Source organism: Ovis aries, chromosome 1 (assembly GCF_016772045.2).
Source record: "Ovis aries strain OAR_USU_Benz2616 breed Rambouillet chromosome 1, ARS-UI_Ramb_v3.0, whole genome shotgun sequence".
In the NCBI taxonomy this organism is placed as follows: Eukaryota; Metazoa; Chordata; class Mammalia; order Artiodactyla; family Bovidae; genus Ovis; species Ovis aries.
In genome coordinates, this window is record NC_056054.1 from 3,205,388 (window position 1) to 3,231,641 (window position 26,254).

The window sequence follows — 26,254 nt, forward strand, 5'->3', positions numbered from 1 at the left end:
GTGACCGGATGGCCTGGCCCCACCCCCACAGCAGGCACGGACGCCTGGTGCCCCCAACAAAGCAGAAACTAGAAAAACAACACAAGGTACAAAACAAGATCGGCATCTTCTATTAGTTCATCTCGTTTCTGACGGTTGTTTCCTCAGTGTCGTCATGAAGTTCTCTGCCCTTTTCAGTCACACATTAAATGTGTTGTTCAATTAAAAAAATCACTCCTATGTAAATGTCTCCACAGATGACATTTGACGTGAATCAGACACCACAGGGCATCTGTGGGGATCCGAGAATCCTCCCGAATACACCTGGGAGGGAAGGGGCATGAGGGATGGGGGCTTGCCCGCCCTGGGGATGACCCAAACACAGGGCGCCTGCGGCTGACAGAGGAGCCAAAACCCTGAGCACGTGATCAGAGGGAAGGGGCGGCAGGGACCCCGGGCGGTGGGGAGGCGCCCAGTGGCCGATGGCCGAGGGACCGGCAGGTGACCAGGGGGATGGGCAGGGCAGGAAGTGCGGGGTGCCCCATGGGGAGGGGGCCTGATCGCAGCAGCCTCCGCTTCTGGAAAGGCCTTGAGGAGGGTCCTGGGGTGAGGCAACACTGCCCTCTCTGCAGACAAGTGTGGGGAGGCCAGAACAGCCCCTGAAAATCACGCTTCCTATGTTCGTGGTAGCAGCTGGTGACAAATGCTAGGATTTTATCTTTCGGATAAAAATGCCACCTTCCAGGAAGGGGGTGCCCATGACAAGCTCTCCCTTCTTCCCAGAGGGGAGCAGGGAGGCGGCCACGGCGTTTCCCCTTCCTTGGGTGCCGTGGGGCGGTGGTGTTGGCGCCAGGCCCTCAGCACAGGGAGGGGGCTCCCGTGGGCACTAGGCCTGGCCCTCCAGCCGGGCCACCGCCTGCTTCAGGTCCTGCACGACGAGGTCCACCTCGGCCCGGGTGCTGCTACGGCCCACGCTCAGCCGGATGGCGTTCCTGGCCACGTCGACGGGGACACCGCAGCTCAGCAGCACTGGGGACGGCCTGCGGGCGGGAGCCGGTCAGCCCGCAGGACTCAGCTCTCCATGCTGCCAGGGCGGTGGGGCAGGGGGGAGGTGGTGTCTCCCTGAAGACAGCCACAGGCCCCTCCCTGGGAGAGGCCTCCCATCCCCATGGAGTTTAACGGGCTCGGTTCTCAGAGGGGCCGCGCGGCCACTGCTGAGGCTGGGGGCTGGCCTGCTGCACCGCGGAGGCTGCGGCCCCTGGTCAGTGGCGTGTGGTCTCCCACAGCCCCAGCCTTCCTCGAGTGAGGGCCCCTGCTTGTCAGGACCCCAGCCCTGCTCTCTCCAGAGCACAGGCTGCCTCACCCGGTTCCCCTCCCACCTGCAGGCCCCCTCCCTCCCCCCTTCCTCCCGCAAGGAAACAGACCCACTTCCCTTCCTCCCACCAGGCTGCTCCCAGGGCCTGAGCCCCCACAGCAGCCCCTCCTGTCTCTGCCTGCTCCTGGCAGGGGGAGCAATTGGAACTCAAATCTGTTCCTGATTGTCTTGAGGCCCTGGGCCTCCAGCCTGCCCCCTGCCCCATACTGAGATGCTGCCCCATCTCCAGGGCTAGCCCCAGCACCCCCAGCCCTCCGGAGCGCCTGCGATGCCCCCTCAACCCTGGTCCCTGCCAGGCTGCAGAGCTCCGCGGCGCCTGGCACAGGGACGCACCCCAGATGCTGAAGCCACGCCGTGCGGAGTACTCACCGGTCCCCGAGTTCCGAGTGGCAGGCGGCCCCCACGCTGGCCAGCAGCGTCCGGCACTGAGCCAGCAGCGCACGGCCTGGGGAGACAGAGCGCAGGCCGCTGAGGGCAGGCCGGGCGGCGCAGCCTCTCTTCCCTGCTGCCACCTGGCGAGTCCCAGGGCACAGGCCCCTCTGGCCGCGGGGTGGGAGGCCACCGTGGGACCCAGGGGAGTGCTGCCTCCTGCCGCCTCCTCCTCCTGAAACCAGCCTCGAGGGTGCGGCATCCTGACAAGGCTGGCATCCTGACCAGCCGCCTGCTGAGTGCTGTGTTGGCCTGGTAAGAACGTCCATCCTGATGTCTCTGTGTGTTAACAGTGGAGACACCGGGAGCTGCCTTTGTTACGCTGCCTTTGTTAAGGCTTTCTTAAGCCTTCTTCCTTCACAAGCATGGAGATTTAAAAAAAAACCACACTGATGGAATTTCCCAGCAGTCCAGTGGCTAGAACCCCACTCTTTCCCTGCCAGGGCCCGAGTTCAATCCCTCGTTGGGGAACTAAAATCTCACAATCCACACAGTGTGGCCAAAAAAAAAACCACACCGGTGACAGCTGATTTAAGGAGCCTGTCTGCTTTAAATTAACACAGGCCCTCAGGGAATATAAAGTCTGCCCCAGAAAAGGGGGAAAGGTACTAGAGGAACTCCCCTCCCACAGCCTCCTTTCCAGAGAGGACACGTGCAGTCCAGCGACGGCCGCCCCAGGGCTCCTGCATGGCCCAAACATGCTGCCCGTCCCCGGAGAGACCCGGGAGGCCCTCGAGGCAACCACCTCAGCTAGGAAGTGAAAACTGAGCTGCAGTTTGGTGTTCTCTAGGCCCCTGGAGTCCCGTCCCAGACAGACAGGATGCTCCGCGCTCTGGACTCCAGCCTCAGTGACTCGGGCGTCTGGGGGACGAGTCATCTGGACCCGAACCTGAGCCCCAGGGTTTCCGCCCGGGAGGCGGCGATGGCAGGAGCTGAGGAGGCCCGCACACCGACATCAGCTTCACCCCCAGCCAGGGTTCAGCAGCTCGCCTCTCCTTCCCTCACCCTCTCACAGCGTTCTGTAAAAACTGCAGCAGAGCTGGGCCCAGAGGCCTAACCTTTGGCTCACCTGACCTTCCCTTCCATCTTTGGCATGGGCCCCTGCCGCTGCTGAGGACCTCTGCGTCCGCGGTCTCAGTGCCCTGAGCCGGTCAGCAGCTGTGATCAGAGCCCCTCGGACAGCGCCCGGTGGGCCGATCCTGCCCTCAGTCCCCGACCAGCCCCCCGATGGCCTGAGCCGGGCCCGGCACCGCCCAGCCTGTCCCCCTCCTCACCTTGGAGCTGGGGTCCCTGGATGGAGAAGTTACAGGTGTTGGGGAGCCGCTTGGCGCCTGGAAACTGGCTGTTCAGATGGATTCTCTCACCAAATTCAGCCTGAAAAATGCACAAAATGTGTCATGTCTTCAAAGCCCCCCTCCTCAAAACTGTTTCAGACTTTCTGGAAAACAAAGCCTCACCCTCGACACATAGAATGATTGTTTTTTCTTGTTGTTTAGTAGCTAAGTCCTCTCCGACTCTGTGGGACCCCATGGACTGTAGCCTGCCAGGCTCCTCTGTCCCTGGGATTCTCCAGGCAAGGATACTGGAGTGGGTTGCCATTTCCTTCTCCAGGGGGTCTTCCCGACCCGGGGATGGAACCCACATCTCCTGCGCTGACAGGTGGGTTCTTTACCATGGAGCCCCAGGGGAGCCCCAGAGAATTATTATTTTATCCGTAAGTATCTCCTTATAATACTCAGAGAGACTGAGTGTGAAGGGGAAGGTCAATTGGAAGAGAAAGATTCTGAGCACACTTGGATCTTCACAGGAGCATCCAGTGTCTTGTCCCTGGTATGCTTCGGTCCGCCTCCACACCCCCTGGAGGTCCAGGCTCCGGGCGCGGCGTGGGCACTCACCGCCAGCCTCTCCTCCAGGTAGTCGCGCACGCCCCGCATGTGGGCCTCGTAGGCCTCGCAGTTCTCTGCCACCAGCTCGGCTGCCTGCGGACACAGGAGGGTGTGGGGTGATGTCGGGGGCGGGGGGGCCAGACAGCAGTGGAGGTGCTGCTTCCTGAGGGCAGAGGTGGCGGCGCCTCCGACTGCCTGCCCTTCACTTGTCGACTGGCATCTGACAGCTGTCAGGCTTCCTGATGCCTGGGGCCCTGCGGAGTCCCCAGTCAGTGACCGGAGGCTCTCCCGGTCCACTCTAGAGACAGACGGACAGGACGGAGGAAGAAGCGGTCATGTCTGCCCTCGGGTGGGTGCCGTGAAGAAAGCGCAGAGCCCGGGGAAGGGCGCTCCGGGCAGAGGCCCGAGGAGGGAAGGGCGAGTGCTCCTGGAGCGTTGTGAGCAGGAGGACGGTGCCGGAGGCCTAACGACGGCGGGCTCTGAGCTGAAACCTGGATGCTGGAGCTGGGTCTGAGCCGCCTGATCTGTGTGTTCACAGCTGGGTGCTGTGTGGAGCATGCGTGAGGCATCCATGCAAATGGTGGGGGTGGCCTGGCCTAGACTCAGTGGAGGCTATGGACAAGGGGCAGGTCTTCATCTGTGGCAGAGGCTGGATGGATGGGACCAGCTGCCGCGTCAGGTGTGGGGTGAGGACGGGGAGGACTGAGGGCACCTCCTGGGTTTCTCAGCAAGAGCCTGGGTGGCAGGTGGCACCTCGAGGAGAGAGCAGGACATGCTGAGGGACGAGGAAGCTGGTGGGGACCTGGGTCTCCCCGGAGATCAGGGTCTGTGGAAGACCGGAGCCCAGGCCAGCGTCAGAGCCCCGGGGTGGGGGGTGGAGGGTGAGCACCAGGCCAGGAGAGGAGGCTGACGGGAGAGGAAGCAGAGGTGCCCGGCTGGGCCGGGGGCGGAGAAGTGGCCCCACATCTTCTGGAAGTCACAGGGCAACTGGGGGCCTTCTCTGAGGCCTCAGGGGAGCAGAGCACGCAGCAGACCAGGCCTCAGGAGCGGAGGGACGCATGCAGGCCACTCCACGGGGCGGAGGACACAGGAAGGGGAGCACGGGGATGGGAGGTGGGAAGGGGGCGACAGCAGGAGGGGCCTGCCTTCAGGCGCGTGGGGAAGGGGCGGAGAGCGCCAGGAGGCCTGGACTTGGCCTTGGTGGGTGAGGACACACACACCTCCCGGGGAAGGCGAGCAGTGTGTGGGGGGTCCAGGCTGGGCGAGGGGTGACAATGGTGGGCCCCCCGCCCCGAGTGACAGCAGGGTCAGAGGGGCTGCGTGTGGCCAGGGGGGGGGCAGGCTGCTGCTAGGCCGCCGTCTGGTCCTCAGAAGGAGCCTCCTTAAGAGGCTGCACTGTGCCCCCATCTTCAGGGGAGGGGCAGCCAGGCTCAGGCCTGGGGTGGGGGGTGGCGGTGGAGGGGGCGAGGTGTGTGTGTTGAGGGGGGTGTTGGGGGGGTTGCGGCGAGCTGCAGGACCAGGCGGGAGCAAACCTGCAGGAATGATGTCGCTGTTTTTTATGTTAGAAGACTCGAGAAGAGAGTCTGTTCCTTTCAAATGCTAGGCATGTGAAACTCACTCCACGGATCCTAAAAAGCATGTCTCCAGGTTGATAAATAAAATTCAAGGTTTCTCTTATTAAGACATTGGCCCATTTATTGGGGTCCCAAATGTGACCTTCTCTGAAGCCCGGGCCGCCTACTGGAGTGGCTGGGAAACTGCTGTGAGCCCACAGAATGTGCCCGCTGGTCTGCCCTGGCCCTGCACTGGGATGGAGGCCTGGGAGTCTCCAGAGTCACCATGGCAGGAGGGGGCTGCCGTTATTCTAATTTTGGCCTTGGACTCTTGGTTCCTGATGCGAGCTCCCAAGTCCCAGGAGTTTCCTGGATGACAGGAGTGCCTCCTGGTCTAATGAGGTGATTCTGGGTGGGCTTCTAGGTGGGGGCTGGTCATGGAACCGGAATTAGAAGCATGGGGTTTTCAGTGCCCCGGCCCCACCTCCAGAGAGCAGAGAGGGGCTGGAGACGGAGTTAATGATTGAGCGAAGCCTCCACTATACCCCGGAAGGATGGCTTCAGAGAGCTTCAAGGTTGCTGAGCACAGAGGTGCTGCGGGCGGTGGGGGGCGGGGGTGTTGCTGGCAAGGGCATGGACGCCCCTTCCCACATCCTGCCCTTCTGGGTGTCCACCTGTGTCCTTTATCACACCCTTTCATGAAAAACTGTTTATTGGGGTCAGTGGTCTAGTTCCTCTGAGTTCTGTGAGCTGTTCTAGCAGACTCACTGAACTCGAGGAGTGGGCCGTGGGAACCTCAGATTCACAGCCAGTTGGTCACAAGCACAGGTGACAATTGGCATCTGAAGTTTTCGGGGGTGGGGGGTCTTGTGGGACCAAGACCTCATCCTGAGGGTGGACAGTGTCAGGATGGAGCTGAATTGCAGGACCCCTGGCTGGTGCCACAGGTCCGCTCGGTGGGGACCCTGTCCCCGCACATGGGGTGAGAGTGAGGAAGAGACGCAGGAGGAAGACTGAGGTTCCCCTGCACACTGACGCACAAAGCGAGCTGCATCCATCCGAGGTCCCCAGGGCTTACCTTCCCAAGGCCGGCAATCATCGGGGTGTTCTCTGTCCTGTAAGAGACAAAGGATTCAGTCCCGTTTCCACGCAGAGTAATTAACCAACACCCTTGGAAGAAATCCCAGCCACATGAAAGTCAGGTGTTGGAGTAAAGACAGTGATGCCAGCACCTCTGCTCCACGAGGGCAGCTGCCAGCCCCCACGCCCTCCGTGGCTGAGGCAGATGCGGTGCACCGTGGGCAGTCTGCCCTGGCTGTCGCTGGCCAGCCACGTGACGGTTCTGTCTGGACCCTTACCCTCCCCACGAGAAACCCCCCTCCGGCCGCAGGCCCCAGAGCCCGTCTCCTTGGTGCCCCTGCCAAACCCGGCCAAGCTCCAGGGACTCAGTCCCCACCCCACTCCCTGCAGCCTCTCAGCTGTAATACGGGGTGGATCTTTGGTGACTAGAGATTTGGGGTGTTGTGTGTGTGTGTGCACACAGGAACATGCATGGCTGTGCAGGAGGGGACAGGAGAACCGTCCCTCGTGCTGATCTAACTAAAACTACAACGCTTCACTCCATTTCAGGAAAAACCAGAACAGTAACTTAACTTTCCGCTTTGGCTAAATAAAGTCCTCTTAAACCTCTGGAGCTGTTTCCTGCTCGTTTACTAACAGAGCAAGATGAATGGACTCAGGTGAGCAGCACAGACGGTGCAGGACACCAGGTCCCACTGGCCTTGCCTGGACAAGCTTCCTGGTCAGGTCTGTCCCTGAGACGGGCTCTGACATCTGGAGGTGGTGGGGCGGGGTGGACTGGGAAGAGCCAGGGGCTCTGGGCTCCATCCAGGGCTGTGCGACCTCTAATGTCACGCTCCTCTGTAGGACGACAGGGTTGGGCCTGACGCATCGCTCAAGGTCTGACCTGGGATGAGCCCAGCCCCGCACCCCCCGCCTCGCCCCAGCACTCCACCCCTACCCAGAGCAATGCAAACCTGCTCCCACACCTGTCCACCCATGGAGCTGCCCTAAGACTCTGGCACAGCTGCTGTTTCGCCTCTTTTCCCTCCCTACCTTTTCCCTAGTATCTGTTTATTTGGCTGCGTCAGATCTTACTTGTGGCACGTGGGATCTTTGTCAGGGCGCATACTCTCGAGCTGTGATGTGTGGGCTTACTTGCCCTGTGGCATGTGAGATCTCAGTGCCCGACCAGGGATCGAATCCATGTCCCCCACATTGTGAGGTGGAGTCTTAACCACTGGACCACCAGGGATGTCCTCCTTCTTCCTTTGTTTCCCCTCTCTCCCTCCTTTCCCTTTTAATTAATCTTTTTATTTTGAGAGAACATAGACTCACATGTCACTGGAAGAAACAGCACAGAGGCACTCTGTGTATCCTGAACTCAGTTTCTAGCACTGCAGGCCAGAGTCCCAGCCTGGACACTGACCAGACGCAGACATGGCCACTGCTGCGAAGGCCCTCCCTTCGCTAACCACGCCCACTCTTCATCACCCACACCCTCGGCCCCGTTCCCTCCTTAGCCCCGGAGGACGTTTCAAATTTTGTCATGTAAGTGATGTCACAGAGCTCATAACTTGGAGGGCTTGGCGGTTCGCCTTCGCCAAAATCCTCTGGAGGTGCCTCCGGGCTGTTGTGTGTGTCCGTGGTTCCTTCCTCCTCAGCCCTGACAGGAGTTCCATAGCAGGCACCTGGCCTGCTTGTTTAACTGCTTGCTTGTTAAAGGACATCTGGGTGGCTTGCAGTTCGTGGCTGTGATGAATAAAGCTGCTAAACACTTCTGGGTACAGGTTTTGCTTGTGAACACGAGTCTTCATTTCTCTGGGATAAATGTCCAGGAATGAAACTCCTAGGTTGTATAGTAGTTGCGTATTTAGTTTTTGTTTCTGTATTCTAGGTGCCAGCCCTTTGGCGGATCTGTCATTTGAAAACATTTTTTCTTAATGTGCAGCTTGTCTTTTTATCCTCTAAACAAAGCCTTCTTCAGGGCAAAAGTTTAGATGAAGTTCATCAACTTTTCCTTTTATGGATGATTGTGGTGCCGAGTCTAACAACTCTTTGCTTAGCTCTAGGTTCTGAAGATTTTCTCCTAAAATTTTTACGGTTTTATGTTTTACATTTCAGTTCATGCTCTATTTTCAGTTACATTCTATAAGGTGTGAGACATGGGCTGATGTCTGTCTTTACCTGTGGATGTCTAAGCGTTCCAGCACCAACGTTGAAAGGCTACCTCATATTAGGGGAATTACAGTAGCTTATATTTTTTTGATGAAGTAGTCTACTCTTCATAACAAATTCATGTATGTGAGGTTCTTTGTAGCATTCCTTTATTCGTTTTGATAATAAAAAGAATTTTATTCTGTGGGCTCTTCTAGGGCCCACAGTGATATCTTGTTTCATTCTTGATAATGGCAATTTGTTTCTTCTCTCTTTTTGTCAGTCTTGCTAAACGTCTGTCAATTTTATCCATGTTTTCCAAGAGCCAGATCTTCAATTCGCTGATTTTCAAAAGTGATCTTTGTCCATAGTCTCACTGGCCTCTGCTCGCGTCTCTGTCACTGAATTCTCCGTTTGCTTTGGGGTAGCTTGCTCTGCGCTCCCGGTGCTGCGGGTGGGGGCTCGCTGACCGGAGACGCTCCCCTCTGTCTGGCGTGCACTCAGTGCTGTAGGCTTCCCCTCCGCCACCCTCTGTGTCCCACAGATGTTGGTAAGTGTATTTCCATTCATTTCAGTAATCTGCCCCACAGATTACTCATTAGTGGGTTGTTTCTAAGTGTTTGGAGATTTTCTTATTATCTTCCTGTTATTGATTTCTAGTTTGATTCCACTGTGGTTAAGGAAAACACTCTGTGTAATTTCAGTGCTTTAAATGTGCTGAGGTGTATTTGAAGGTACAGAATATGACTTATCTTAGTGCATATTCTGGGGCACTTGAAAAGAATGGGTATCTTACCGGTGTTGGGTGGAAAGTTCCAGACGTGTTGATTGGCTCCTGTTGGTAGGTGCTGCTGAGTTCCTCTGCATCCTGGCCGGTTTTTGTCTACTCGTCCTCCCCACTGTTGAGGGATGGGTGTTGAAGTGCCCATCTGTACTCGTGGATTTGTCTTCTTCTCCTTTCAGTTCAGGCTTTGTTTCCTTGCACATTTTGAAGCTGTGCTGTTTAGTGCATCCACGTTGGGGTTGCCATGTCTCCTTGGGGAACTGACTCTCTATTCCTTTCACCCTCTGGTAATTTCCTTTGCTCTGGAGTCTCCTTTAGCTAATGTTATGTACACAGGCCTGGTTTCCTTAGATTAAGATCTACATGATACACTTTTCCCCAACTTGCTATATTTGAAGTGAGTTTCTTAGAGACAGCATATGGTTAGATCAGTTTTCAAAAATTTATTCTGCCAGCCTCTGCCTTTTAATGATACATTTATTCCATTTACATTTAATGTAATAGTTGGTGTTCAGGCTTAAGTTTGCCATTTTATTTTTTTGGTTTGTTCTATTTTTTTTCCCTGTTTCCTTTTTCCTATTTTTCTGTGAGTTACTTAAGCAATTTTCAGAAGTTCAAGTAAAGAATAGAAAATGTACCTCTTTATATATCTGTTATTCTTCCCCATTCATAAAATAATCATTGTAAATATTTTTTCCACTTACATTAAAAAAAAAATTATTTGTTTTTGGCTGTGCCGGGTCTCTGTTGCTGCACAGGGGCTCTTCTCCAGCTGCCGCGAGCAGGGGCTGCGCGCTGCCGCAGCGCTCGGGCTCCTCACTGGGACGGTGTCTCTGCTGAGAGCAGGGGCTGCGCTCTGCTGCAGCGCTCGGGCTTCCCACTGGGACGGTGTCTCTTGTGGAGCAGGGGCTGCGCTCTGCCGCAGCGCTCGGGCTTCCCACTGGGACGGTGTCTCTGCCGCGAGCAGGGCTCTAGGGTGTGCAGGTTTCGGTAGCTGCAACATGCAGGCTCAGGAGCTGTGGCGCGCGGGGCTAGTTGCCCCACAGCATGTGGGACCTCCCTGGACCAGGGATCAAACCCATGACCCTGCATTGGCAGGTGGACTCTTAAGCACTGGACCACTAGCGAAGCCCCCTGCACATCAGACAGTGCTATGATTTTTGCCTAGGCCATCAAACGTAATTGAGAAAACTCAAGAGAAGGAAAGTCTATTTTATTTACCTATATTCTTGCTTATCAAGCTCTTTTCTCTCTGCTGTTCTAAGTTTCCTTCTTTTACTGTTTCCTTTCTGTATAAAGAACTTCTTTAGTAGTTTTTAGCATTAAGGTTTTCTGGTGACAAATTCTGTTAATTTTCTCTTTCATCTGAAAACATCTTGATTCCTTCTTTGTTCCTGAAGGATATTTCTGCTGGATGACATGACTCTGATTGACAGGCCTTTTCTTTGAGCACTTGGAAAATTTTGCCTTACTTCCTTAGGCCTCTGTGGTTACTGATGAGTAATCCACTAACATTTGAATTATTTTTTCCCTATAGGTAAGGAGTTGTTTATTTTTTTCTCTGGCTCTATGGAGGATTTTTCCTTTGTCTTTCATTTATGGAAGTTTATATTTTGTGTCTTAGACTTCTTTTGGTTTACCCTGGTTGGGTTTTGTTCAGCTTCTTGAATCTCTGAATTTGTCTCTTTCCAAATTTGTCTCTTTGCCAAGTTCTTTTTCCTCCCATCCTCCTTCTGCTCGCCCTCTCAGACCTCAGCGAAATGAATGTTAGATCTTCTATTGGTCCCACAGGTCTCTGAGGCTCTGCTCAATTTTTTCCAGTCTACTTCCTCTCTCTTTTTCATATTGGTTAATTCTGTTCTTTCCGTTGACCGAGTCTTTTCTTCTGTTGTCCCTATTCTGCTGGTGAGCCTGCGTACGGCCTTTTTTCTTTGGTTGTTGAAATCGTTTGTTCTAAAATTTCAGTCTTGCGCCTCTTCGTCTTTGCTGACACTTTCTTCTGTTTCAGGTGTGTTGATGATTGGTCACTAAAGCATCTCATCGTTTTTGCCTTGAAACCTCTTGTCAGAGAGGCAATCTCTGTCGTTTCAGTGTCGGCATCTATTGAGAGTTTCTTTTCTTTGGTTTAAGATCTTTCCGGTTCTCAGTACGATGAGCAATTTTTAACTAAAACCTCAGTGTCTGTATGTTATTTTATGATTCTTGATGTTTGTTAACCCTTCTGTAGTAGCTGGCATTTTCTGACCCTGCTCATCACCGCCAGGCAGGGGCAGACGTCTGGGCTCCCAGCTCAGTCCAGGTCAACACCTGAGAGGAGCAGGCACCTTGCCGGTGACGGGTGTGGGCTGAGGCCCAGGGTCCCCATGGGGTCCAGCTGACACCATGGTGGGGGCGCATTGCTGTGGCGGGACAGACGTCCTGGTTCCTCACTGGGCCCTGTCTGGCGCTGGAGGGGGTGGGCTCCTGTCACAGTGTGTGTGGGCGGGAGTCTGGGGCCCCTGGCACCTCCGTGGTGCAGGTGTGGGTGGAGGCAGGTGCCCATGGTGACAGCTGGAAGACAGCACGCGTTGTCTAGAAGCCCTCCGTCTTGCTAGGGTGTCCTTTCCCTGCCCCCACCTGGAGAGTGGGCTAGTTGGGCTTTCTTTATCAGCCCTTACTGGTGTTTCTGAGTTGCTGGCTTCTTCTGCTCTAGTTCTGGATTAAAGGAGGCAAAAGAAATGCCAGGGACCCAGCGCATGTCTGGTCTCTCCCTCTTGTTATCATGTTTCTGACAACACGTGTGGTGCTAGCCCCGCCCCCATTGCCTGCAAGTCTTGAGGACACAGGAGCTTTTGGAGAGGAAGCCAGATGCTCCCCTGTGGCCCTGCGCATTCCCACAGTCAGGGGGAACAGCACATCTCAGCCGGCGCTGGGGCGGGGTGCAGCTGCCCCTCTACTGTCAGCTGGGCCCAAATAACAGAAGGAACTTGACGCACTGAAGCAGCCACAAGACAGATTCCTTCATCTGCTTTGAACCCTCTCCGGCAAGATGGTGTGTGCGTGGGTCCCAAGTGCAGTGCCAGCCAGTGGGGCCATGTTGGATCAGCAGAGGCTCTATCGCAGCACTTCCAAGAGGCGGGAGGGCCGCCGCCCTGCACACACATGGCACAGCCGGTGCCCAGACAGCTCGGTCACCTCCTGCCTTACCCTGGCCGGAAGTTCCTTTCCTGTCCGCCTCCAAACAGCATCGGGTACAGAGGGGTGTGTTCACCAAGCCCTCGGACGTAGAGCGCTCCGATCCTGGGGCCGTAGAACTGAAAGGAAAAGCCAGACACTCATCCAGCAAGAACCTTCGGGCACTTTCTCCTGCACGTGCTGGGAGGGACATGGAGATGTAATATGAGGGCCCTGCTTTCTGCGGTCTCGTGGCCGGGACCCGTCCAGGCACGGGTGCGGGGCAGGTGTTGGACGCTGGGCCCCAGCTCAGGGGCAGAGGGCACCTGCCTGCCACAGGAGAGACTGATGGATGGGCTGGAGCCAGAGGTGGCTGAGGGCTATCCTGTGGGCGGCTCCCGCTCTCACAGCCTCGTTAGGGAGAAGTTTTACGTGCCGGCATGTCAGGTGGGCACACTCACTCCCTTGGGAACCAGCTGGGAAGAAAGTACTAAAAATACTCCCGGTTCTCTTGGCTGCTGGAGAGAGACACAAGAGCTTCAGAAGGGTCTTTACTGCTATTAGTATTTCCTCAGCACAGCCTAGAGCTGAGGGTCGCTAAAACCACACCTTCGCTGTCTGAGCTGCCCTGTGAGTCAGGTTAGACAAGCCCTCACTGCTGAGCCTGGCATCTTCCGTCCCTGGGTGGGGGTGGGGGTGGGCTGGGAGTGCAGAGAATACTCTGCAGCTGCTCAGTCATCCAATCGTGTCTGACTCTGTGCAACCCCATGGACTGCAGCCCGCCCGGCTCCTCTGTCCATGAGATTCTCCAGGCAGGAATATGGAGTGGGCTGCCGTGCCCGCCTCCAGGGGATCTTCCCAACCCAGGGATTGAACCGCGTCTCTTATGTCTCCTGCACTGGCAGGCAGGTTCTTTACCACTTGCGCCACCTGGGAAGCTGTAGAGAACTCTCACTCCCGGGCTAAGCCCACCTGAGACCACCCCCTGACCCCCTGACCCCCTCCCTCCTCAAACCCCTCCCTCTACCCCCTCCACAGCCCGCCTGGCACCTCGACCCAGGGCCTTGCTGAGTGGGCACACCGGGCATGCCAGGTGAGGGAGGGGGAGTGGTGCCCTGGGCTCTGCTCAGGGGTGAGCCTCACGGGTGTTGAGGAGCCCCCCTGCGGGAGGGCAGGGGGTCAGGCAGACGAACCTTGTGACCCACGATGGTCAGGAAGTCCACGCCCAGGTCCCGCACGTCCACGCGCTGCTTCCCCAGGGCCTGGGCGGCGTCCGTGTGCACGAGCACCTCCGGCAGCCCCCCTGCCGCCCGCTGCTGGTTCAGGGCTCGGACTCGCCGGCTGATCTCAGGCACCGGCTGGAGAGGGGAGAGCAGACAGCGGGCGGGTCACTCTGATTCCACAGAGCCGGAGTCAAAGAAACGAGCAGCCATGAGCAAGGGTGCGGCGGAAGTTCCCAGACTAAAGAATGGAGGAAAAGGGGAGGCTGGGCCAGAAGCCCACGTCCCCATCAGTCTCCCCAGGAGGACAGCGACTCACCATGACGACGCCCGTCTCGTTGTTGGCCAGCATGATGGTCACCAGGCACGTGGCCGGGCGGACAGCCGCCAGGATGTCCTCAGCCTCCACCTGCCCATTCACCTTGGACACGGGGACGAAGGTGACCTCTGAGGAGTAAGACACAAACGTGAGGTCAGCCCAACAAGGCCTCCTCTCTGGATCGGGACACAGTGAAAAAGCAATTTATTGTGAAGTTTCAGAAGACTGAAGGAATATGAGCCACTCTTTGTCACCAGGCCCACAGACAGTGGCTTGCAGGCTTCACCAATGAGCCTCAGTGGTGGGGTCTCTCTGGGGACCCTCTGTTCTCTGCTGAGGGGCCTGTGAGCAGCTGAGACACCTTAGTTCACAAGAGCATCTTGAGGTGCTAGCAACATGACCCTCACTCACTCGGCACTGACCCAGCCGTCCTTAAGCCCCTCCTGTACCCAGCACTGCCCCGGCGCTTAGACCCCTGCTACTGCAGGTGGAAGACAGGCAGGGTGACTAAGCCCAGGTTTCTGGTGCAAAATGCTGAAGGTGACATACCCGCTTCCCCCTCAAGATCCCACTGAAACAAGAGAATGGATATATTTCTCAACATGGGCAGCACCTTGCGGACGAGGAATTCTTAGCCATGCCCAGAATACACAGAGATGGTGGCATCAGGTTAATGCCAACAGGGAAGCCCACCCAGGTTGCGGACAGGTGAAAACTAACTCCACAAAGAGTAGGAAAGTACCCAGACATCAGCTGAGTTCAGGGTGCACACGCGGACATTGGGGCGGGGGGCCGCCGACTGCGGAGGCAGGCGGAGGACCAGGTTCTGACACCCGAGGACCCCACCCCACACTCACAAGTGGGCGGGAGAGGCGCTGGCCTGGCCAGCAGGCCCAGGCGGGCTCCCAGAGTGGGGGTGGGAGGGGGCGGGGGGGCAGCAAAAGACGGCTGCTGCTGGTGCCTCCACTGTGGGACTCAGAGGGGAGCGAAGAAAAGGCTACTCCAGCCAGGAGTTTTGTCTCTTTATTACGTACATGAACACCCGCTCCTCATCGTCAGTCCTCAGGGAGATGCAGATTAAAACCCACCCATTAGAGCCACCTGATACCTGCTAGGATGGCTGTAATAAACACTGACAGCAGACAAACGTTGGCAAGGACCCAGAGAAATCGGAAGCCCACCCCCACCCCAGGCACCAGCGGTGAGAATGTAAAATGGGGCAACTCCTGTGGAATACAAAGGCCAGGGTTAAACACGCAGAGCCTTCAGAAGGTGAAACACAGAATTACCATGTGACCCAGCAGCTCCACTCCTGGTAGATACTCGAGAGAAACAAAAACACACATCCAGACAAACACTTCTACACAAAACCTCCCAATGGCATAATTCATAATATTAATATCAAATGTTCATCAATGATGAACAGATAAAATGTGAGTATCATTCAGCCATAAAAAGGGAGGAAATATTGGCACAGGCTACGGTGCGGGTGAACCTGCAAGACACAGTGCTATGTGAGAGAAGCCTGTGACAAAGACCACGTATCCGATGATTCCCTTCACATGACAGTCAGAATGGGCCAGTCTCCAGAGACGACTCTGTGGACCAGCTTGCCCAGGGGTGAGGGAAACAGTTACAGCCACAAGTAACGAGGTCCTCTGTGGGAACAGGAAAGGCATCATAAAGGGTCGTGGTGATGGTCACACAACTCTGAATGCACTTTAAAGAGACTGAGATGCACACTTCAAATGGGCTCAGGGTATAGTATGTGAGTTCCGCCTCCATAAAGCGGACATTCACGAAAGCAGACCCACTTGCACAGTGTGGAGGTGGAGGGGTGGGAGACAGGCAAGGTCAAGTCCCCGTTTCACACCAGGGAGTCGACAGACAGGTGCTTGAGTGACAACTGAGAAATGGAGATGACGTTTCTAAGCGCGTAAGTATTCAAGTGGAAGCAGCTAAAATGATAATACTGAGCGGGAGAAAGTATTGAAGGCAGACTCGAGGGCGGCTGCCTCAGGGCGAGGTCTGTCGGGGAAGAACCTTTGCTTTTCCTTGAAGCCTTTCTGCAGATCTTCACATTATTTCTATCCCTTCGTGTCTATACTTTGTAAAAACTTGTGTAATTTTAAAGGAGGTAACATGTAACAGTAACTAATAACAATGTATTACGTTGCCTTTCCCTGCACAAGTGCAACAGGGATGAAAAGGAACTACAGTTTAGACAAGAAAGTCAGACCTGACTTGTTTTAGTTAAAGTGGTCCACTCAGGGAAGACCACAAAGAGAAAAACCTTTCCAGTAGTTGAACAGGAAAACAGTTAAACAGGAAAACCAGTAACAAGGCTCCCAGTCAGACCGAGCAGTTCGGTCCCACTTCTTGTCCTTAAGATAAAAACACTTTCCCTGCTTCTCCCTGGGTTTCCAGGCAGATCAGGTAATAAGGTGAACGCTGAACAGAAAAGCACTGTCTTATTCCAAGCAGAGTTCAACCTCTGCTGTTCTGAGAACGATGACTTTTAAAAACTGGTTTTGAAAAGCTAGTATTGATACCCTATGTCTCGGGATGCCACTTCACAGGAAAAGTGGAGGAAGGGCCGGAAGTGACCAGGACCACTGCCACTGCTGGGCAAGCCCCACCTGCCCTCAGACCCATGGGCAGGGGCAGCTCCTGGGGGCCCTGGACCACCCCTGCCCCCCACCTGGGAGGCCCGAGCCTCCTCTGTGCCGAGAAGGGCTCCCCGCAGGAGGGCACTGGTTCTTGTTTTTGCCACCAGAAGTCATGTCTACTGCGTCCTTTTCCTTTCTACCAGAGAGAGGAAGCCAAGATTTAATGATTAAAATCAAAGAATGAAAAGCACAGTTAGTGTTTATAGATGTGCTACTAAATAAGCATTTACTTATCATACCCAAAGGGCTTCCCTGCTGGCTCAGTGGTAAAGAATCTGCCTGCGACGTAGCAGATGCGAATTTGATCCTTAAGTCAGGAAAATCCCCTGGAAGAGGAAATGGCAGCCCATTCCAGTATTCTTGCCTAGAGAATTCCACAGACAGAGGAAACTCTGGTAAGACAGTCCATGGGGCTGCAAAAAGTTGGACATCACCACCATACCATGTAAAGAACGCAGAGTTCATGGTGAGGTGGGCTCTGGATTGAGCAAAATGGCAATTCTTTGCAGGTCTTCAGGTCTTATGAGGCACTGGACTATGGGAGAGTAAGCAAGTTGGCAACCAGGAGGTGGTATGTGTGTGATTATACACAAGAGTCTATGTATCATTAGATGATAAATGACCAGTTCTACACACTGATTATGGTGGTGTGTGTCTGTGTGTGTGTGATCTCACACAAGAGTCTATGCATCCTTCGGTGATAAATGACCTGTTCCACACACTGAACGATTTGTCCCTCAGGGAAAATATGGAAGAAGCACAGGCCGTGTAAGCGTCGCACCACAGCACGGCCGGCGGGTGGGGGCCAGCCAGCGGCCACTCACCAGCCTTGCGCTCCTCCCCCAGGTGCTCCAGCGGCAGGCGGATGGAGTCGTGCTCCACGGTGCAGGTGATGATGTGGGGCAGGGCCCCGTCCACCGGGCTGGGATGCCCGCCTGTGTCCCCGTTGGCAGCGTGGACTTTGTGGAAGTGCTTCACCATGGACTGGATCACTAAATTATTTGACTGCAGAGACAGAGCGGAAAGGTCACTTACAATAACCACTCGAGGGGACCCGTCGAGTAACAACTGCTCTCATTTGTAGTTTCTTTTCTGGCTAATGTGGGAAAAAATGGTCTCAAAGAAATTCAGCTCCTGAGCTGCGCCTTCTGAAAGACCCAACTGCAAAGATCTGGGGCTTTTCAATTTTCAGAAATGTCAGAATTCACTTCTGGTGAATTCTGATTTTTGTTATTGTTGTTAAGCAACATTATACATTTAAAATTTTCTAAATCTGTTAAAAAAGCATATTTTGCCCAGGCACCCATCGCTGGTGGGAGTGTGAACTGGTGCAACCCCTGTTAAGGGCTGCCTGGTGCATCCATCAAATAAGCCCTCTGACTCAGGAGGTCTACTTCCTGGACTTGATCCTACAGCTCTGCTTGCACAGAAGCAAAGCGATGGACGTGAACTTGATCAAGTGTACAAAGATGAAGCAGCAAAATCTTAGAAGCGCCTCAATGTCTATCAAATAATGGGACTTGGTAAATAATTACACATTGTTTAGTGAACACCAAGCAGCTGTAGCATCGAGGGGCCACTCCACAGGCTGATACCAAAGACCTCAAAGGCACTTGTTAAAGGAAAAGGTAGCATACACTGGAACCAGCATCCTACAGTCTGTATAAAAAGGGCAACACACACACACATTCACACACACCCCTCCCCACCACATCCTTCCTTGAAGAGGCAAAAAGGGAAAGAGAGAAGGTAAAATTATCTACACCCATAGCTGCTTTTAAGGCAGAGACTATCTCTGCAGGACTCAACAGAAACTAACAGCACTGGTCTCCTGTAGGGACAGGAAGTGGATCACTGAGGAGATGAGGTGGGAGATTTTTGTTTTAAATCTTTTTCTGTTATTATTATTATTGTTCTCATTATTATTATATATGGGCTTCCCTGGTAGCTTAGCTGGTAAAGAATCTGCCTGCAATGCAGGAGACCCCCGTTCGATTCCTGGCTTGGAAAGATCCACTGGAGACGGGAACAGCTACCCACTCCAGTATTCTGGCCTGGAGAATTCCATGGACTAGAGTTGGACATGATTGAGCGACTTTCACTTCACTCTTGTTATTAAATATAACGTACATACATACCAAAGAGCATAGAGATGTTAAATTTAATGAGAAAGTATGACAGTGAACATCTGAGTAACAATAACCTGGATCAAGAGGAAAAACACAGCCCCCACTTAGGCGCCCCCCAATCACCACCTCCTCCACCCCAGCTACCACCACCCTGATTTGTATGGCAATCATTTTCCTGCTTGTCTTCCTTCCTGCGTAAGCATTCCTAACCGATTTTGCTTATTTGCCTCCTGACCTTCATATGAATGGAACTGAACTGAACTGATCTTTTTCTCAGCTGAACATCCAACCTATTCAGGTATCCGAAGGCACTACCCGCGCAAAGGCAGGGGCTGTGCTTGCTCGGTGGTGAGGAGCCTTGTGCACTGTCAGCGGCCGGGACTGAAAGGTTCTGAGAGTATAAACAGGGGGCCCTGCAGGAGAATGAGGCAGTCAGTGCAGGGACCCCAAGGCCTGAGACGCGTCAAACTGGGTGGCTAGGGGAGAGGGCCAGGATGGGCGGCTTGGATGCGCTTCTCTGAGTGGCGGGTGGTTCTTTATAAAGTCCCAGGTCACCCCTTCTGAGAACACTGCTGCCTGCAGTGGTCCAGAAAGGGGGGCCCTCAGGTCAGAGCTGATCCGACCCACCGAAAGCTGACAAAGCTGCCGGGCCACCTCCACTTGCGGGTACCGAGGGGCACGGGACCCCATGCCGAGTGCCCCGGAGGTGCTGGGAACACGACAGCCCCTGTGCGAACCAGTCGGCCACCACTGAAAACGTACCTCGTGCCTTCAGGTCAACAGGCTGCTTGGCACCCGGCCCCAGACGAGATCAAGATGGCCACAGGGCCGCTGGGGCGGCTGCTTTCGGGCCATCAAGAGTCTGGACCTGGTGTGTGGGGGTGGTCACTGCCCAGAGGCCTGTCAGCAGCCCCCCGCCCCTAACCAGGCCCCTCTGGTGGGGGTCAGCTTAGTCTCGGGCTGGCACCCTCGATCCACACCTGAGAGTGCTCCGGCTGCCACAGGGCACTGGCTGGTACCCTCCACCTGGGACTGCCCAGAGACGTGAGCACCCGTCCGTGCTGTGTGGAGGGACGTGCGGGTCACCCCTGGTCTCCATCTGTCACGAAGGCGGCACAAGCGGCCCCACCTGCCTCTGTCCACACGGCCCGTTCTCCGGCATGTCGCCGAGCGGAGCAGCCGGCTGACAGGGCGACACGGCCTCAGCTTCGCCAGGCGGTGCCCGCCCACCTTGAGTGTGGTTTCCAGCCTGGGCCGCCGCCTGCCCTGTGCTCAATACCTCCTGCCGTCGGACGCCTTACTCCTTCCATGCTGACGGGTGGGCAGAGGCGCCCATGTTGCTGTTTACCTTTGTTTCTGACCAGCTATGAGGCTGAGAACCTTTTCCCATGTAGAAACCACAAGGGCATCTCCTCGGTGCGCGGTTTAATGCGTTTCTTGCCTGTTTTCTACTGGGTTGTCTGCAGGTGTGTTCTGGATGCGAGTCTTTGGTCAGTTATTTGCTGCAAGCGTCTTTTCCCAATGCCTGGCTGGCCTTCTGATTTCCCTCAGGGTTCACTGATGAACTACAGGTTGCTTTGTGGTGGTGGGAGGATTTATCAATCTTTTATGGTTAAAGGTTTTTGTATTTAGGAAATCTATCGCTCTTCAGCATCTCAAGGGCCAGGGCTTGCCACGGAACAAGGGCCCACTCAGGTGTGGCCCTGTTTCTGGCCCGGTGTTTCTCACTGCCCTAAGGCCATCTGTCTTAATTCATAGAGCAATTCACCGCATTCTTGATCTTTAAGAAGCCTTGGCTGTTCTTGGCATTTTGTATTTCTATACAGTGAGGCGCCATGAAAAAAGGAGTCAGAGTTCTGACCGACATCGCACTGAATCCAAAGATCTAAAGAGCTGACGCACTTACACCGAGTCTTCCCATCTGTGAACGTGGTACATGCTCCAGTTATTCAGAACTGCTTTGAAGGCTCTTGGTAAGAAATTCTTTTCCTTTCCCAGTGTGTGTGTGTACTGGAGCGGGGAGTGGTTTACAAAATCTTTTTTACTAGATTTATTTCCTAAGTATTTGATACTTTGATAAGTTTTTGGTACTTTGATAAATATGCATTGTTGCTGATACATAAAAATACACTTGATTTTCTTAATCTAATAACTTTGTAAAATTTACTTACTAATAATCTAGCTGCAGATTCTTTTTTTTTTTTTTAATGTGGACAGTCACATCACCTGTGAAAGACCCTCAGGAAATGACGTGGTGAGAATGACTTGAGTAGAGGACTTGATGCCATCATACTATCATTGAGGATCTTCTATCTGTTTAAAAAGAAATACCTTTCAAATGGGTCAAACCTCACACTCTTTTTTTTCCAAAATCGGAGTATGGTTGATTTACAATGTTGTGTTGGCTTCAGGTGTTCCACAAGTGATTCTGTTATACACACATTCTTTCCCAGATTCGTTTCCATTACAAGTTAGCACCAGATGTTGAATATCGCCCCCTGTGCTGTGCAACAGGTCTTTGTCGTTTATCTGTCTTATACATAGTAGTGTGCATATGTTAATCCCAAATTCCTAATTTATCTCTCCTTGCCCCCGCTTCCCCTTTGGTAACCATAGCTTCTTTTCTAAGTCTGTGAGTTTACTTCTGTTTCATAAATCACTTCATTTGGATCATTTTTTTTTTAAAAGATTCCATGTATAAGAGATATCATATAATACTTGTCTATCTCTGAGTTACTACACTCAGCATGTATTATATTTATGTACCATATCTTCTTTATTCACTCATCTGTTGATGGACATTTAGGTTACTTCCATGTCTTGGCTATTATAAATAGTGCTGCTGTGAACACTGAGGTGCACGTATCTTTTTGAATTAGGGTTTTCAGCTTTTCTGGGTATATGCCCAGGAGCCCAGGAGTGGGATTGCTGAATCATATGGTAACTCTATTTTTAATTTTTAAGGCACCTCCATAGGGCTTCCCTGGTGGCTCAGACGGTAAAGAATCCACCTGCAATGCGAGAAACCTGGGTTTAATCCCTGGGTCAGGAAGATCTTCTGGAGAGAGGAATGGCTACCCACTCCAGTGTTCTTGCCTGGAGAATTCTATGGATAGAGGAGCCTGGCGAGCTATAGTCCATGGGGTCCCAAAGAGTTGGACATGACTGAGTGACTAAGCACACACATTCTATTCTCCATAGTGGCTGCATTAATTTACATTCCCACCAACAATGTAGGAGGGTTCCCTTTTCTCCATAACCTCTCCAGCATTTGTTGTTTATAGATGTTTTGATGATGGCCATTCTGACTGCAAACCTCTTAATAAGGTAAACTTGGGGATATAAAGGAATGATTCCAGGGCAAAACGACGGAGAAACTCTCTTTATTGAGACAGCAATGCAAGCAAGTTAATTCATATGTTAGGTAACAAATATCCTATCAGCCCCCTGGAATTCACTTATAGGATGAATGGTGCCTAATAATCAGGCTAATTTGCAAAATACCAGGACAAAGCATTACTCTTTCTTTAAAAGACATAATACCAAGAGGGCACCACCTCATCTTCTTTTTTTTTAATTACTGACAGCTGAAAGAACACGAGACTCTGGACTATTTACCTCGGTGCCCCCCGAAGTGAAGATCACGTCCTGAGGCTGCCCACCTATCATCTTGGCGAGGTTCTCCCGGGCCGTGTTGATAATCTCCTTGGCCTTCCTACCTGGAGGAACCAAAGTGGAAATTCAGTAACTGCTGCACCAAATCCAATCAACACACATTTAAAGGAACAACCAGTCATGAGGGAGCGGGAGGGCTGAGTGGGCGGTTCTAGGACAACGCATGTTCACCAATGTGAGTGACAGCCTAGATACTACGTGGCGAAGGGACAACGGGAAGAGGCCAGCAAATCAGGGGGACCCACTGAGATTCAAGGAACTTGGGAGGAGCTAGAAACAGCTGAGGGAGGAGGCCGGAGCCCTGAAATTCTGAGACGTGGCTTTCTTCTTACTCAATGCTACCAGAGAGGATCTGTGGCCATCTAACCCGCTTCCCATTTGGGAAGATGGGAGAAGGAAAGGGTGGAGTAATAGATCTCGCTGCAGAACAACAAAAATAAGCAGAAATAGAGCCCACGACTGCTCGATACAAAGTCCAGCGCCGTATGTCACAGTGCAGTCCCCTTGGTCACTAGTGAGATCACCGCCCCAGGGACACATTTGCTTTTAAACCTGGGCTCAGAGCCCAGCTACTCCTAGTTTCATGGGAGAGCAGGAAGCAGGAACTGAGCTTCACATGGTGGAGAAAGAAGGGCTCAGGGCAGGAACTGTGGAGATGTCCATGATCATTCATACTTCGACTACAGACCAGTAGCCTCCAGGCCTTTTGACCATTCAGTCCTATTTATAAAAATACTTTTTTGAGCAGGTACCACTATAAGAAATATGTAAATAAGAAAACACACATAAAGATAGAAATGTAAAAAGATGAGGTAAAAATACATATACGAAGTCATCCACACATTCCCTAAGACTACTGCGTTAAGTTTTCATTACAAGTTAGGAAGGTCTGCGGTGTTTAGGAGACCGAGTCTGTTCAGTTAGTGATACTTGAAAGGCTGTGATAGCGTTGGTCAACATGGGCAGGAGCACCGCAGGGCACGCTGTGAGCCCCTCAGGCATGCCGCTCGGGCCCGTCCACCTGCTCCCTCCCCATCCTGCCCCAGGATTCTGTTGAGAAGCCCCTCAAAGGAGCCTCTGGGCTGATCCTCAGCCCACCCTGCCTCCCCTGCCCATGTGGTGTGTGGCAGCCTGCAGCCTTTCCTGACGCACTGACAGACTTTCATCTAAGCGTTTCTTTTCTTTTTCCTTTTCAGAAGTGGGTTTCATAATTTACATACTGGTTTGCAAAAACTCCCCCTTCCACTTATCGACAAAGTCTTGGAGACCTTTCTTCGTAAGGATTCGTGGGGCTACCTCTCTACCGTCATGTGCCTATTAGAGCAGCTAAAATGAAGACTGGCCAGTCCAAGTGGTCAGGAGGTTGTGGAGGAAATGCAACTCTCATCACGCTGGTGGGAACACAAAATGGTACAAGCGCTTTGGAGAGAGGGCAGCGGTTCCTTAAGGAGTCTAATCTCCACTTCCCATCTGATCCTAGATATTTATGGTGAACACTGTTTACCCGGGAAGAGGCGATGACCATGACTTGTGCACGACATTCGAAGCAGTGCCATTTGCAGTCGCCAAGAACCGGGGACAGCTCACACGCCCGTCAGCAGATGCGAGCATGAACACAGCATAAGAGAACACCTCTCGGCAGGGAAGACAAACAGCGGCTGACAATCACACAGGTCAACCTCAAGGTAACCACAGTAAGATCCCATTTTCACACAAACACAGAAAATGCCCACCGCTCACAGGGCGGGACGAGAGCCTCTTCCTGAGGGTTATTCCTAAACCTCTTCATGACAAATGCTTTTGATTAGCACTCAATTGTTTTCCACATTCTCCAGTTTTATGCATGAGAAAGTTCAGTTTCTCTAGAGGGAAAATTAGCTACAAGGCAAAGTCCAAAAGATTAATCAGAATACAAGTACAAAATAAACCAACAATGAAGTTAATGAATGACTAGTATCTGATTTTGAAAAGGCTTTTATTTACCAAGTTTACTAAGCAAATGGACATGAAAACCCACAAAAGCTCGTAAATCTGTACACAAGTATTGCTAAGTCAGAGGCTTCCCTGGTGGCTCAGCAGCAAAGAACCTGTCTGCCAATGCAGGAGACCCAGGTTTCATCCTTTGGTCAGGAAGATCTCCTGGAAAAGGAAATGGCAACCCATTCCGGTACTCTTGCCTGAAAAATTTCATGGACTGAGGAGCCTGGCTGGCTACAGTCCATGGAGTTGGAAAGAGTCAGACATGACTTAGTGACTAAAACACTGCTAAGTCAATTCTAAAGGAAACCAACCTTGAATATTCCCTGGAGGGACTGACCCTGAAGTTGAAACTCCAATACTTTGGCCACCTGATGCAAAGAGCTGACTCAATAGAAAAGACCCTGATGCTGGGAAAGATTGAAGGCAAAAGGAGAAGGTGACAGCCGAGGATGAGATGGTTAGACAGCATCACTGACTCAATGGACATGAATCTGAGCAAACTCCGGGACAGTGGCTTCCCTGATAGCTCAGCTGGTAAAGACTCTGCCTGCAATGCAGGAGATCCTGGTTTGATCCCTAGGACGGGAAGATCTGCTGGAGAAGGGATAGGCTATACACTCCAGTATTCTTGGGCTTCCCTTGTGGCTCAGCTGGTAAAGAATCCACCCGCAATGCGGGAGACCTGGGTTTGATGCCTGGGTTGGGAAGATCCCCTGGAGAAAGGAAAGGCTACCCACTCCAATATTCTGACCTGGAGAAATCCACAGACTGCATAGCATACAGTCTATCAGTACATGGGGTAGCAAAGAGTTGGACACTACTTAGCAACTGAACAGCAACAATTGTTAAACCCTATCCTATGAACTGAGGAGCCTGGTGGGCTATAGTCCACGGGGTCGCAAAGAGTCGGACACGCCTGAGCAACTTGGCATGCATGCGGCATGCATCCCTGATAAAACTTTAAATAAGAAGGCACAGCTTCAGCTCACCACCTGCAAAACACAATGTGACTCAGCCAAGTAACTACTGATCTAAAGCAAATCATTTTGCAGAACCTCCAACTTAAAGCTCTACATGGAAACAACAATCAATGAGAAACGTATTTCCAACAGACTGGAAAATTCTTAAAGAGATGGGAATACTAGACCATCTGACCTGCCTCCTGAGAAATCTGTATGCAGGTCAGGAAGCAACAGTTAGAACTGGACATGGAACAAAAAACTGGTTCCAAATTGGGAAAGTACATTAATGCTGTATATTGCCACCATGCTTATTTAACTTATATGCAGAGTACATCATGAGAAACGCTGGGCTGGATGAAGCCCAAGCTGGAATCAAGATTGCTGGGAGAAATATCAGTAACCTCAGATATGCAGATGACACCACCCTTATGGCAGAAAGCAAAGAACTAAAGAGCCTCTTGATGAAAGTGAAAGAGGAGAGTGAAGAAGTTGGCTTAAAACTCAACATTCAGAAAACGAAGATCATGGCACCCGGTCCCATCACTTTATGGCTAATACATGGGGAAACAATGGAAACAGTGCCAGACTTTATTTTTTGGGGGATCCAAAATCACTGCAGATGGTGACTGCAGCCATGAAATTAAAAGTTGCTTCTTGGAAGAAAAGTTATGACCAACCTAAACAGCATTCTCAAAAGCAGAGACATTACTTTGCCAACAAAGGTCCATCTAGTAAAAGCTACAGTTTTTCCAGTGGTCATGTATGGATGTGAGAGTTGGATTGTAAAGAAAGCTGAGTGCCAAAGAATCGATGCCTTTGAACTGTGGTGTTGGAGAAGACTCTTGAGAGTCCCTTGGACTGCAAGGAGATCCAACCAGTCAATCCTGAATATTCATTGCGAGGACTGATGCTGAAGCTGAAACTC

At 52.7% G+C, this 26,254-nt stretch overlaps 1 protein-coding gene across 4 annotated transcripts in view; it reads right to left on the bottom strand.

The window, feature by feature from the left end:
- Positions 1-87: 87 nt before the first annotated feature.
- Positions 88-26,254, bottom strand: part of SCLY (selenocysteine lyase) — a 30,067-nt gene continuing 3,900 nt past the window's right edge. For 2 of the 4 annotated variants that reach the window (XM_027967134.2, XM_027967129.2), the window contains exons 3-12: positions 22,331-22,431; positions 17,408-17,588; positions 13,915-14,042; positions 13,569-13,733; positions 12,409-12,515; positions 6,301-6,337; positions 3,679-3,762; positions 3,058-3,157; positions 1,724-1,799; positions 88-1,019 (exon numbers count right to left, since the gene is read on the bottom strand). In XM_027967134.2, the coding sequence (XP_027822935.1) occupies positions 866-1,019; positions 1,724-1,799; positions 3,058-3,157; positions 3,679-3,762; positions 6,301-6,337; positions 12,409-12,515; positions 13,569-13,733; positions 13,915-14,042; positions 17,408-17,588; positions 22,331-22,431 (1,133 nt within the window). In that variant the 3' untranslated portion in view covers positions 88-865. The other 2 variants (XM_060398792.1, XM_042244408.2) reach the window with 2 other exon arrangements.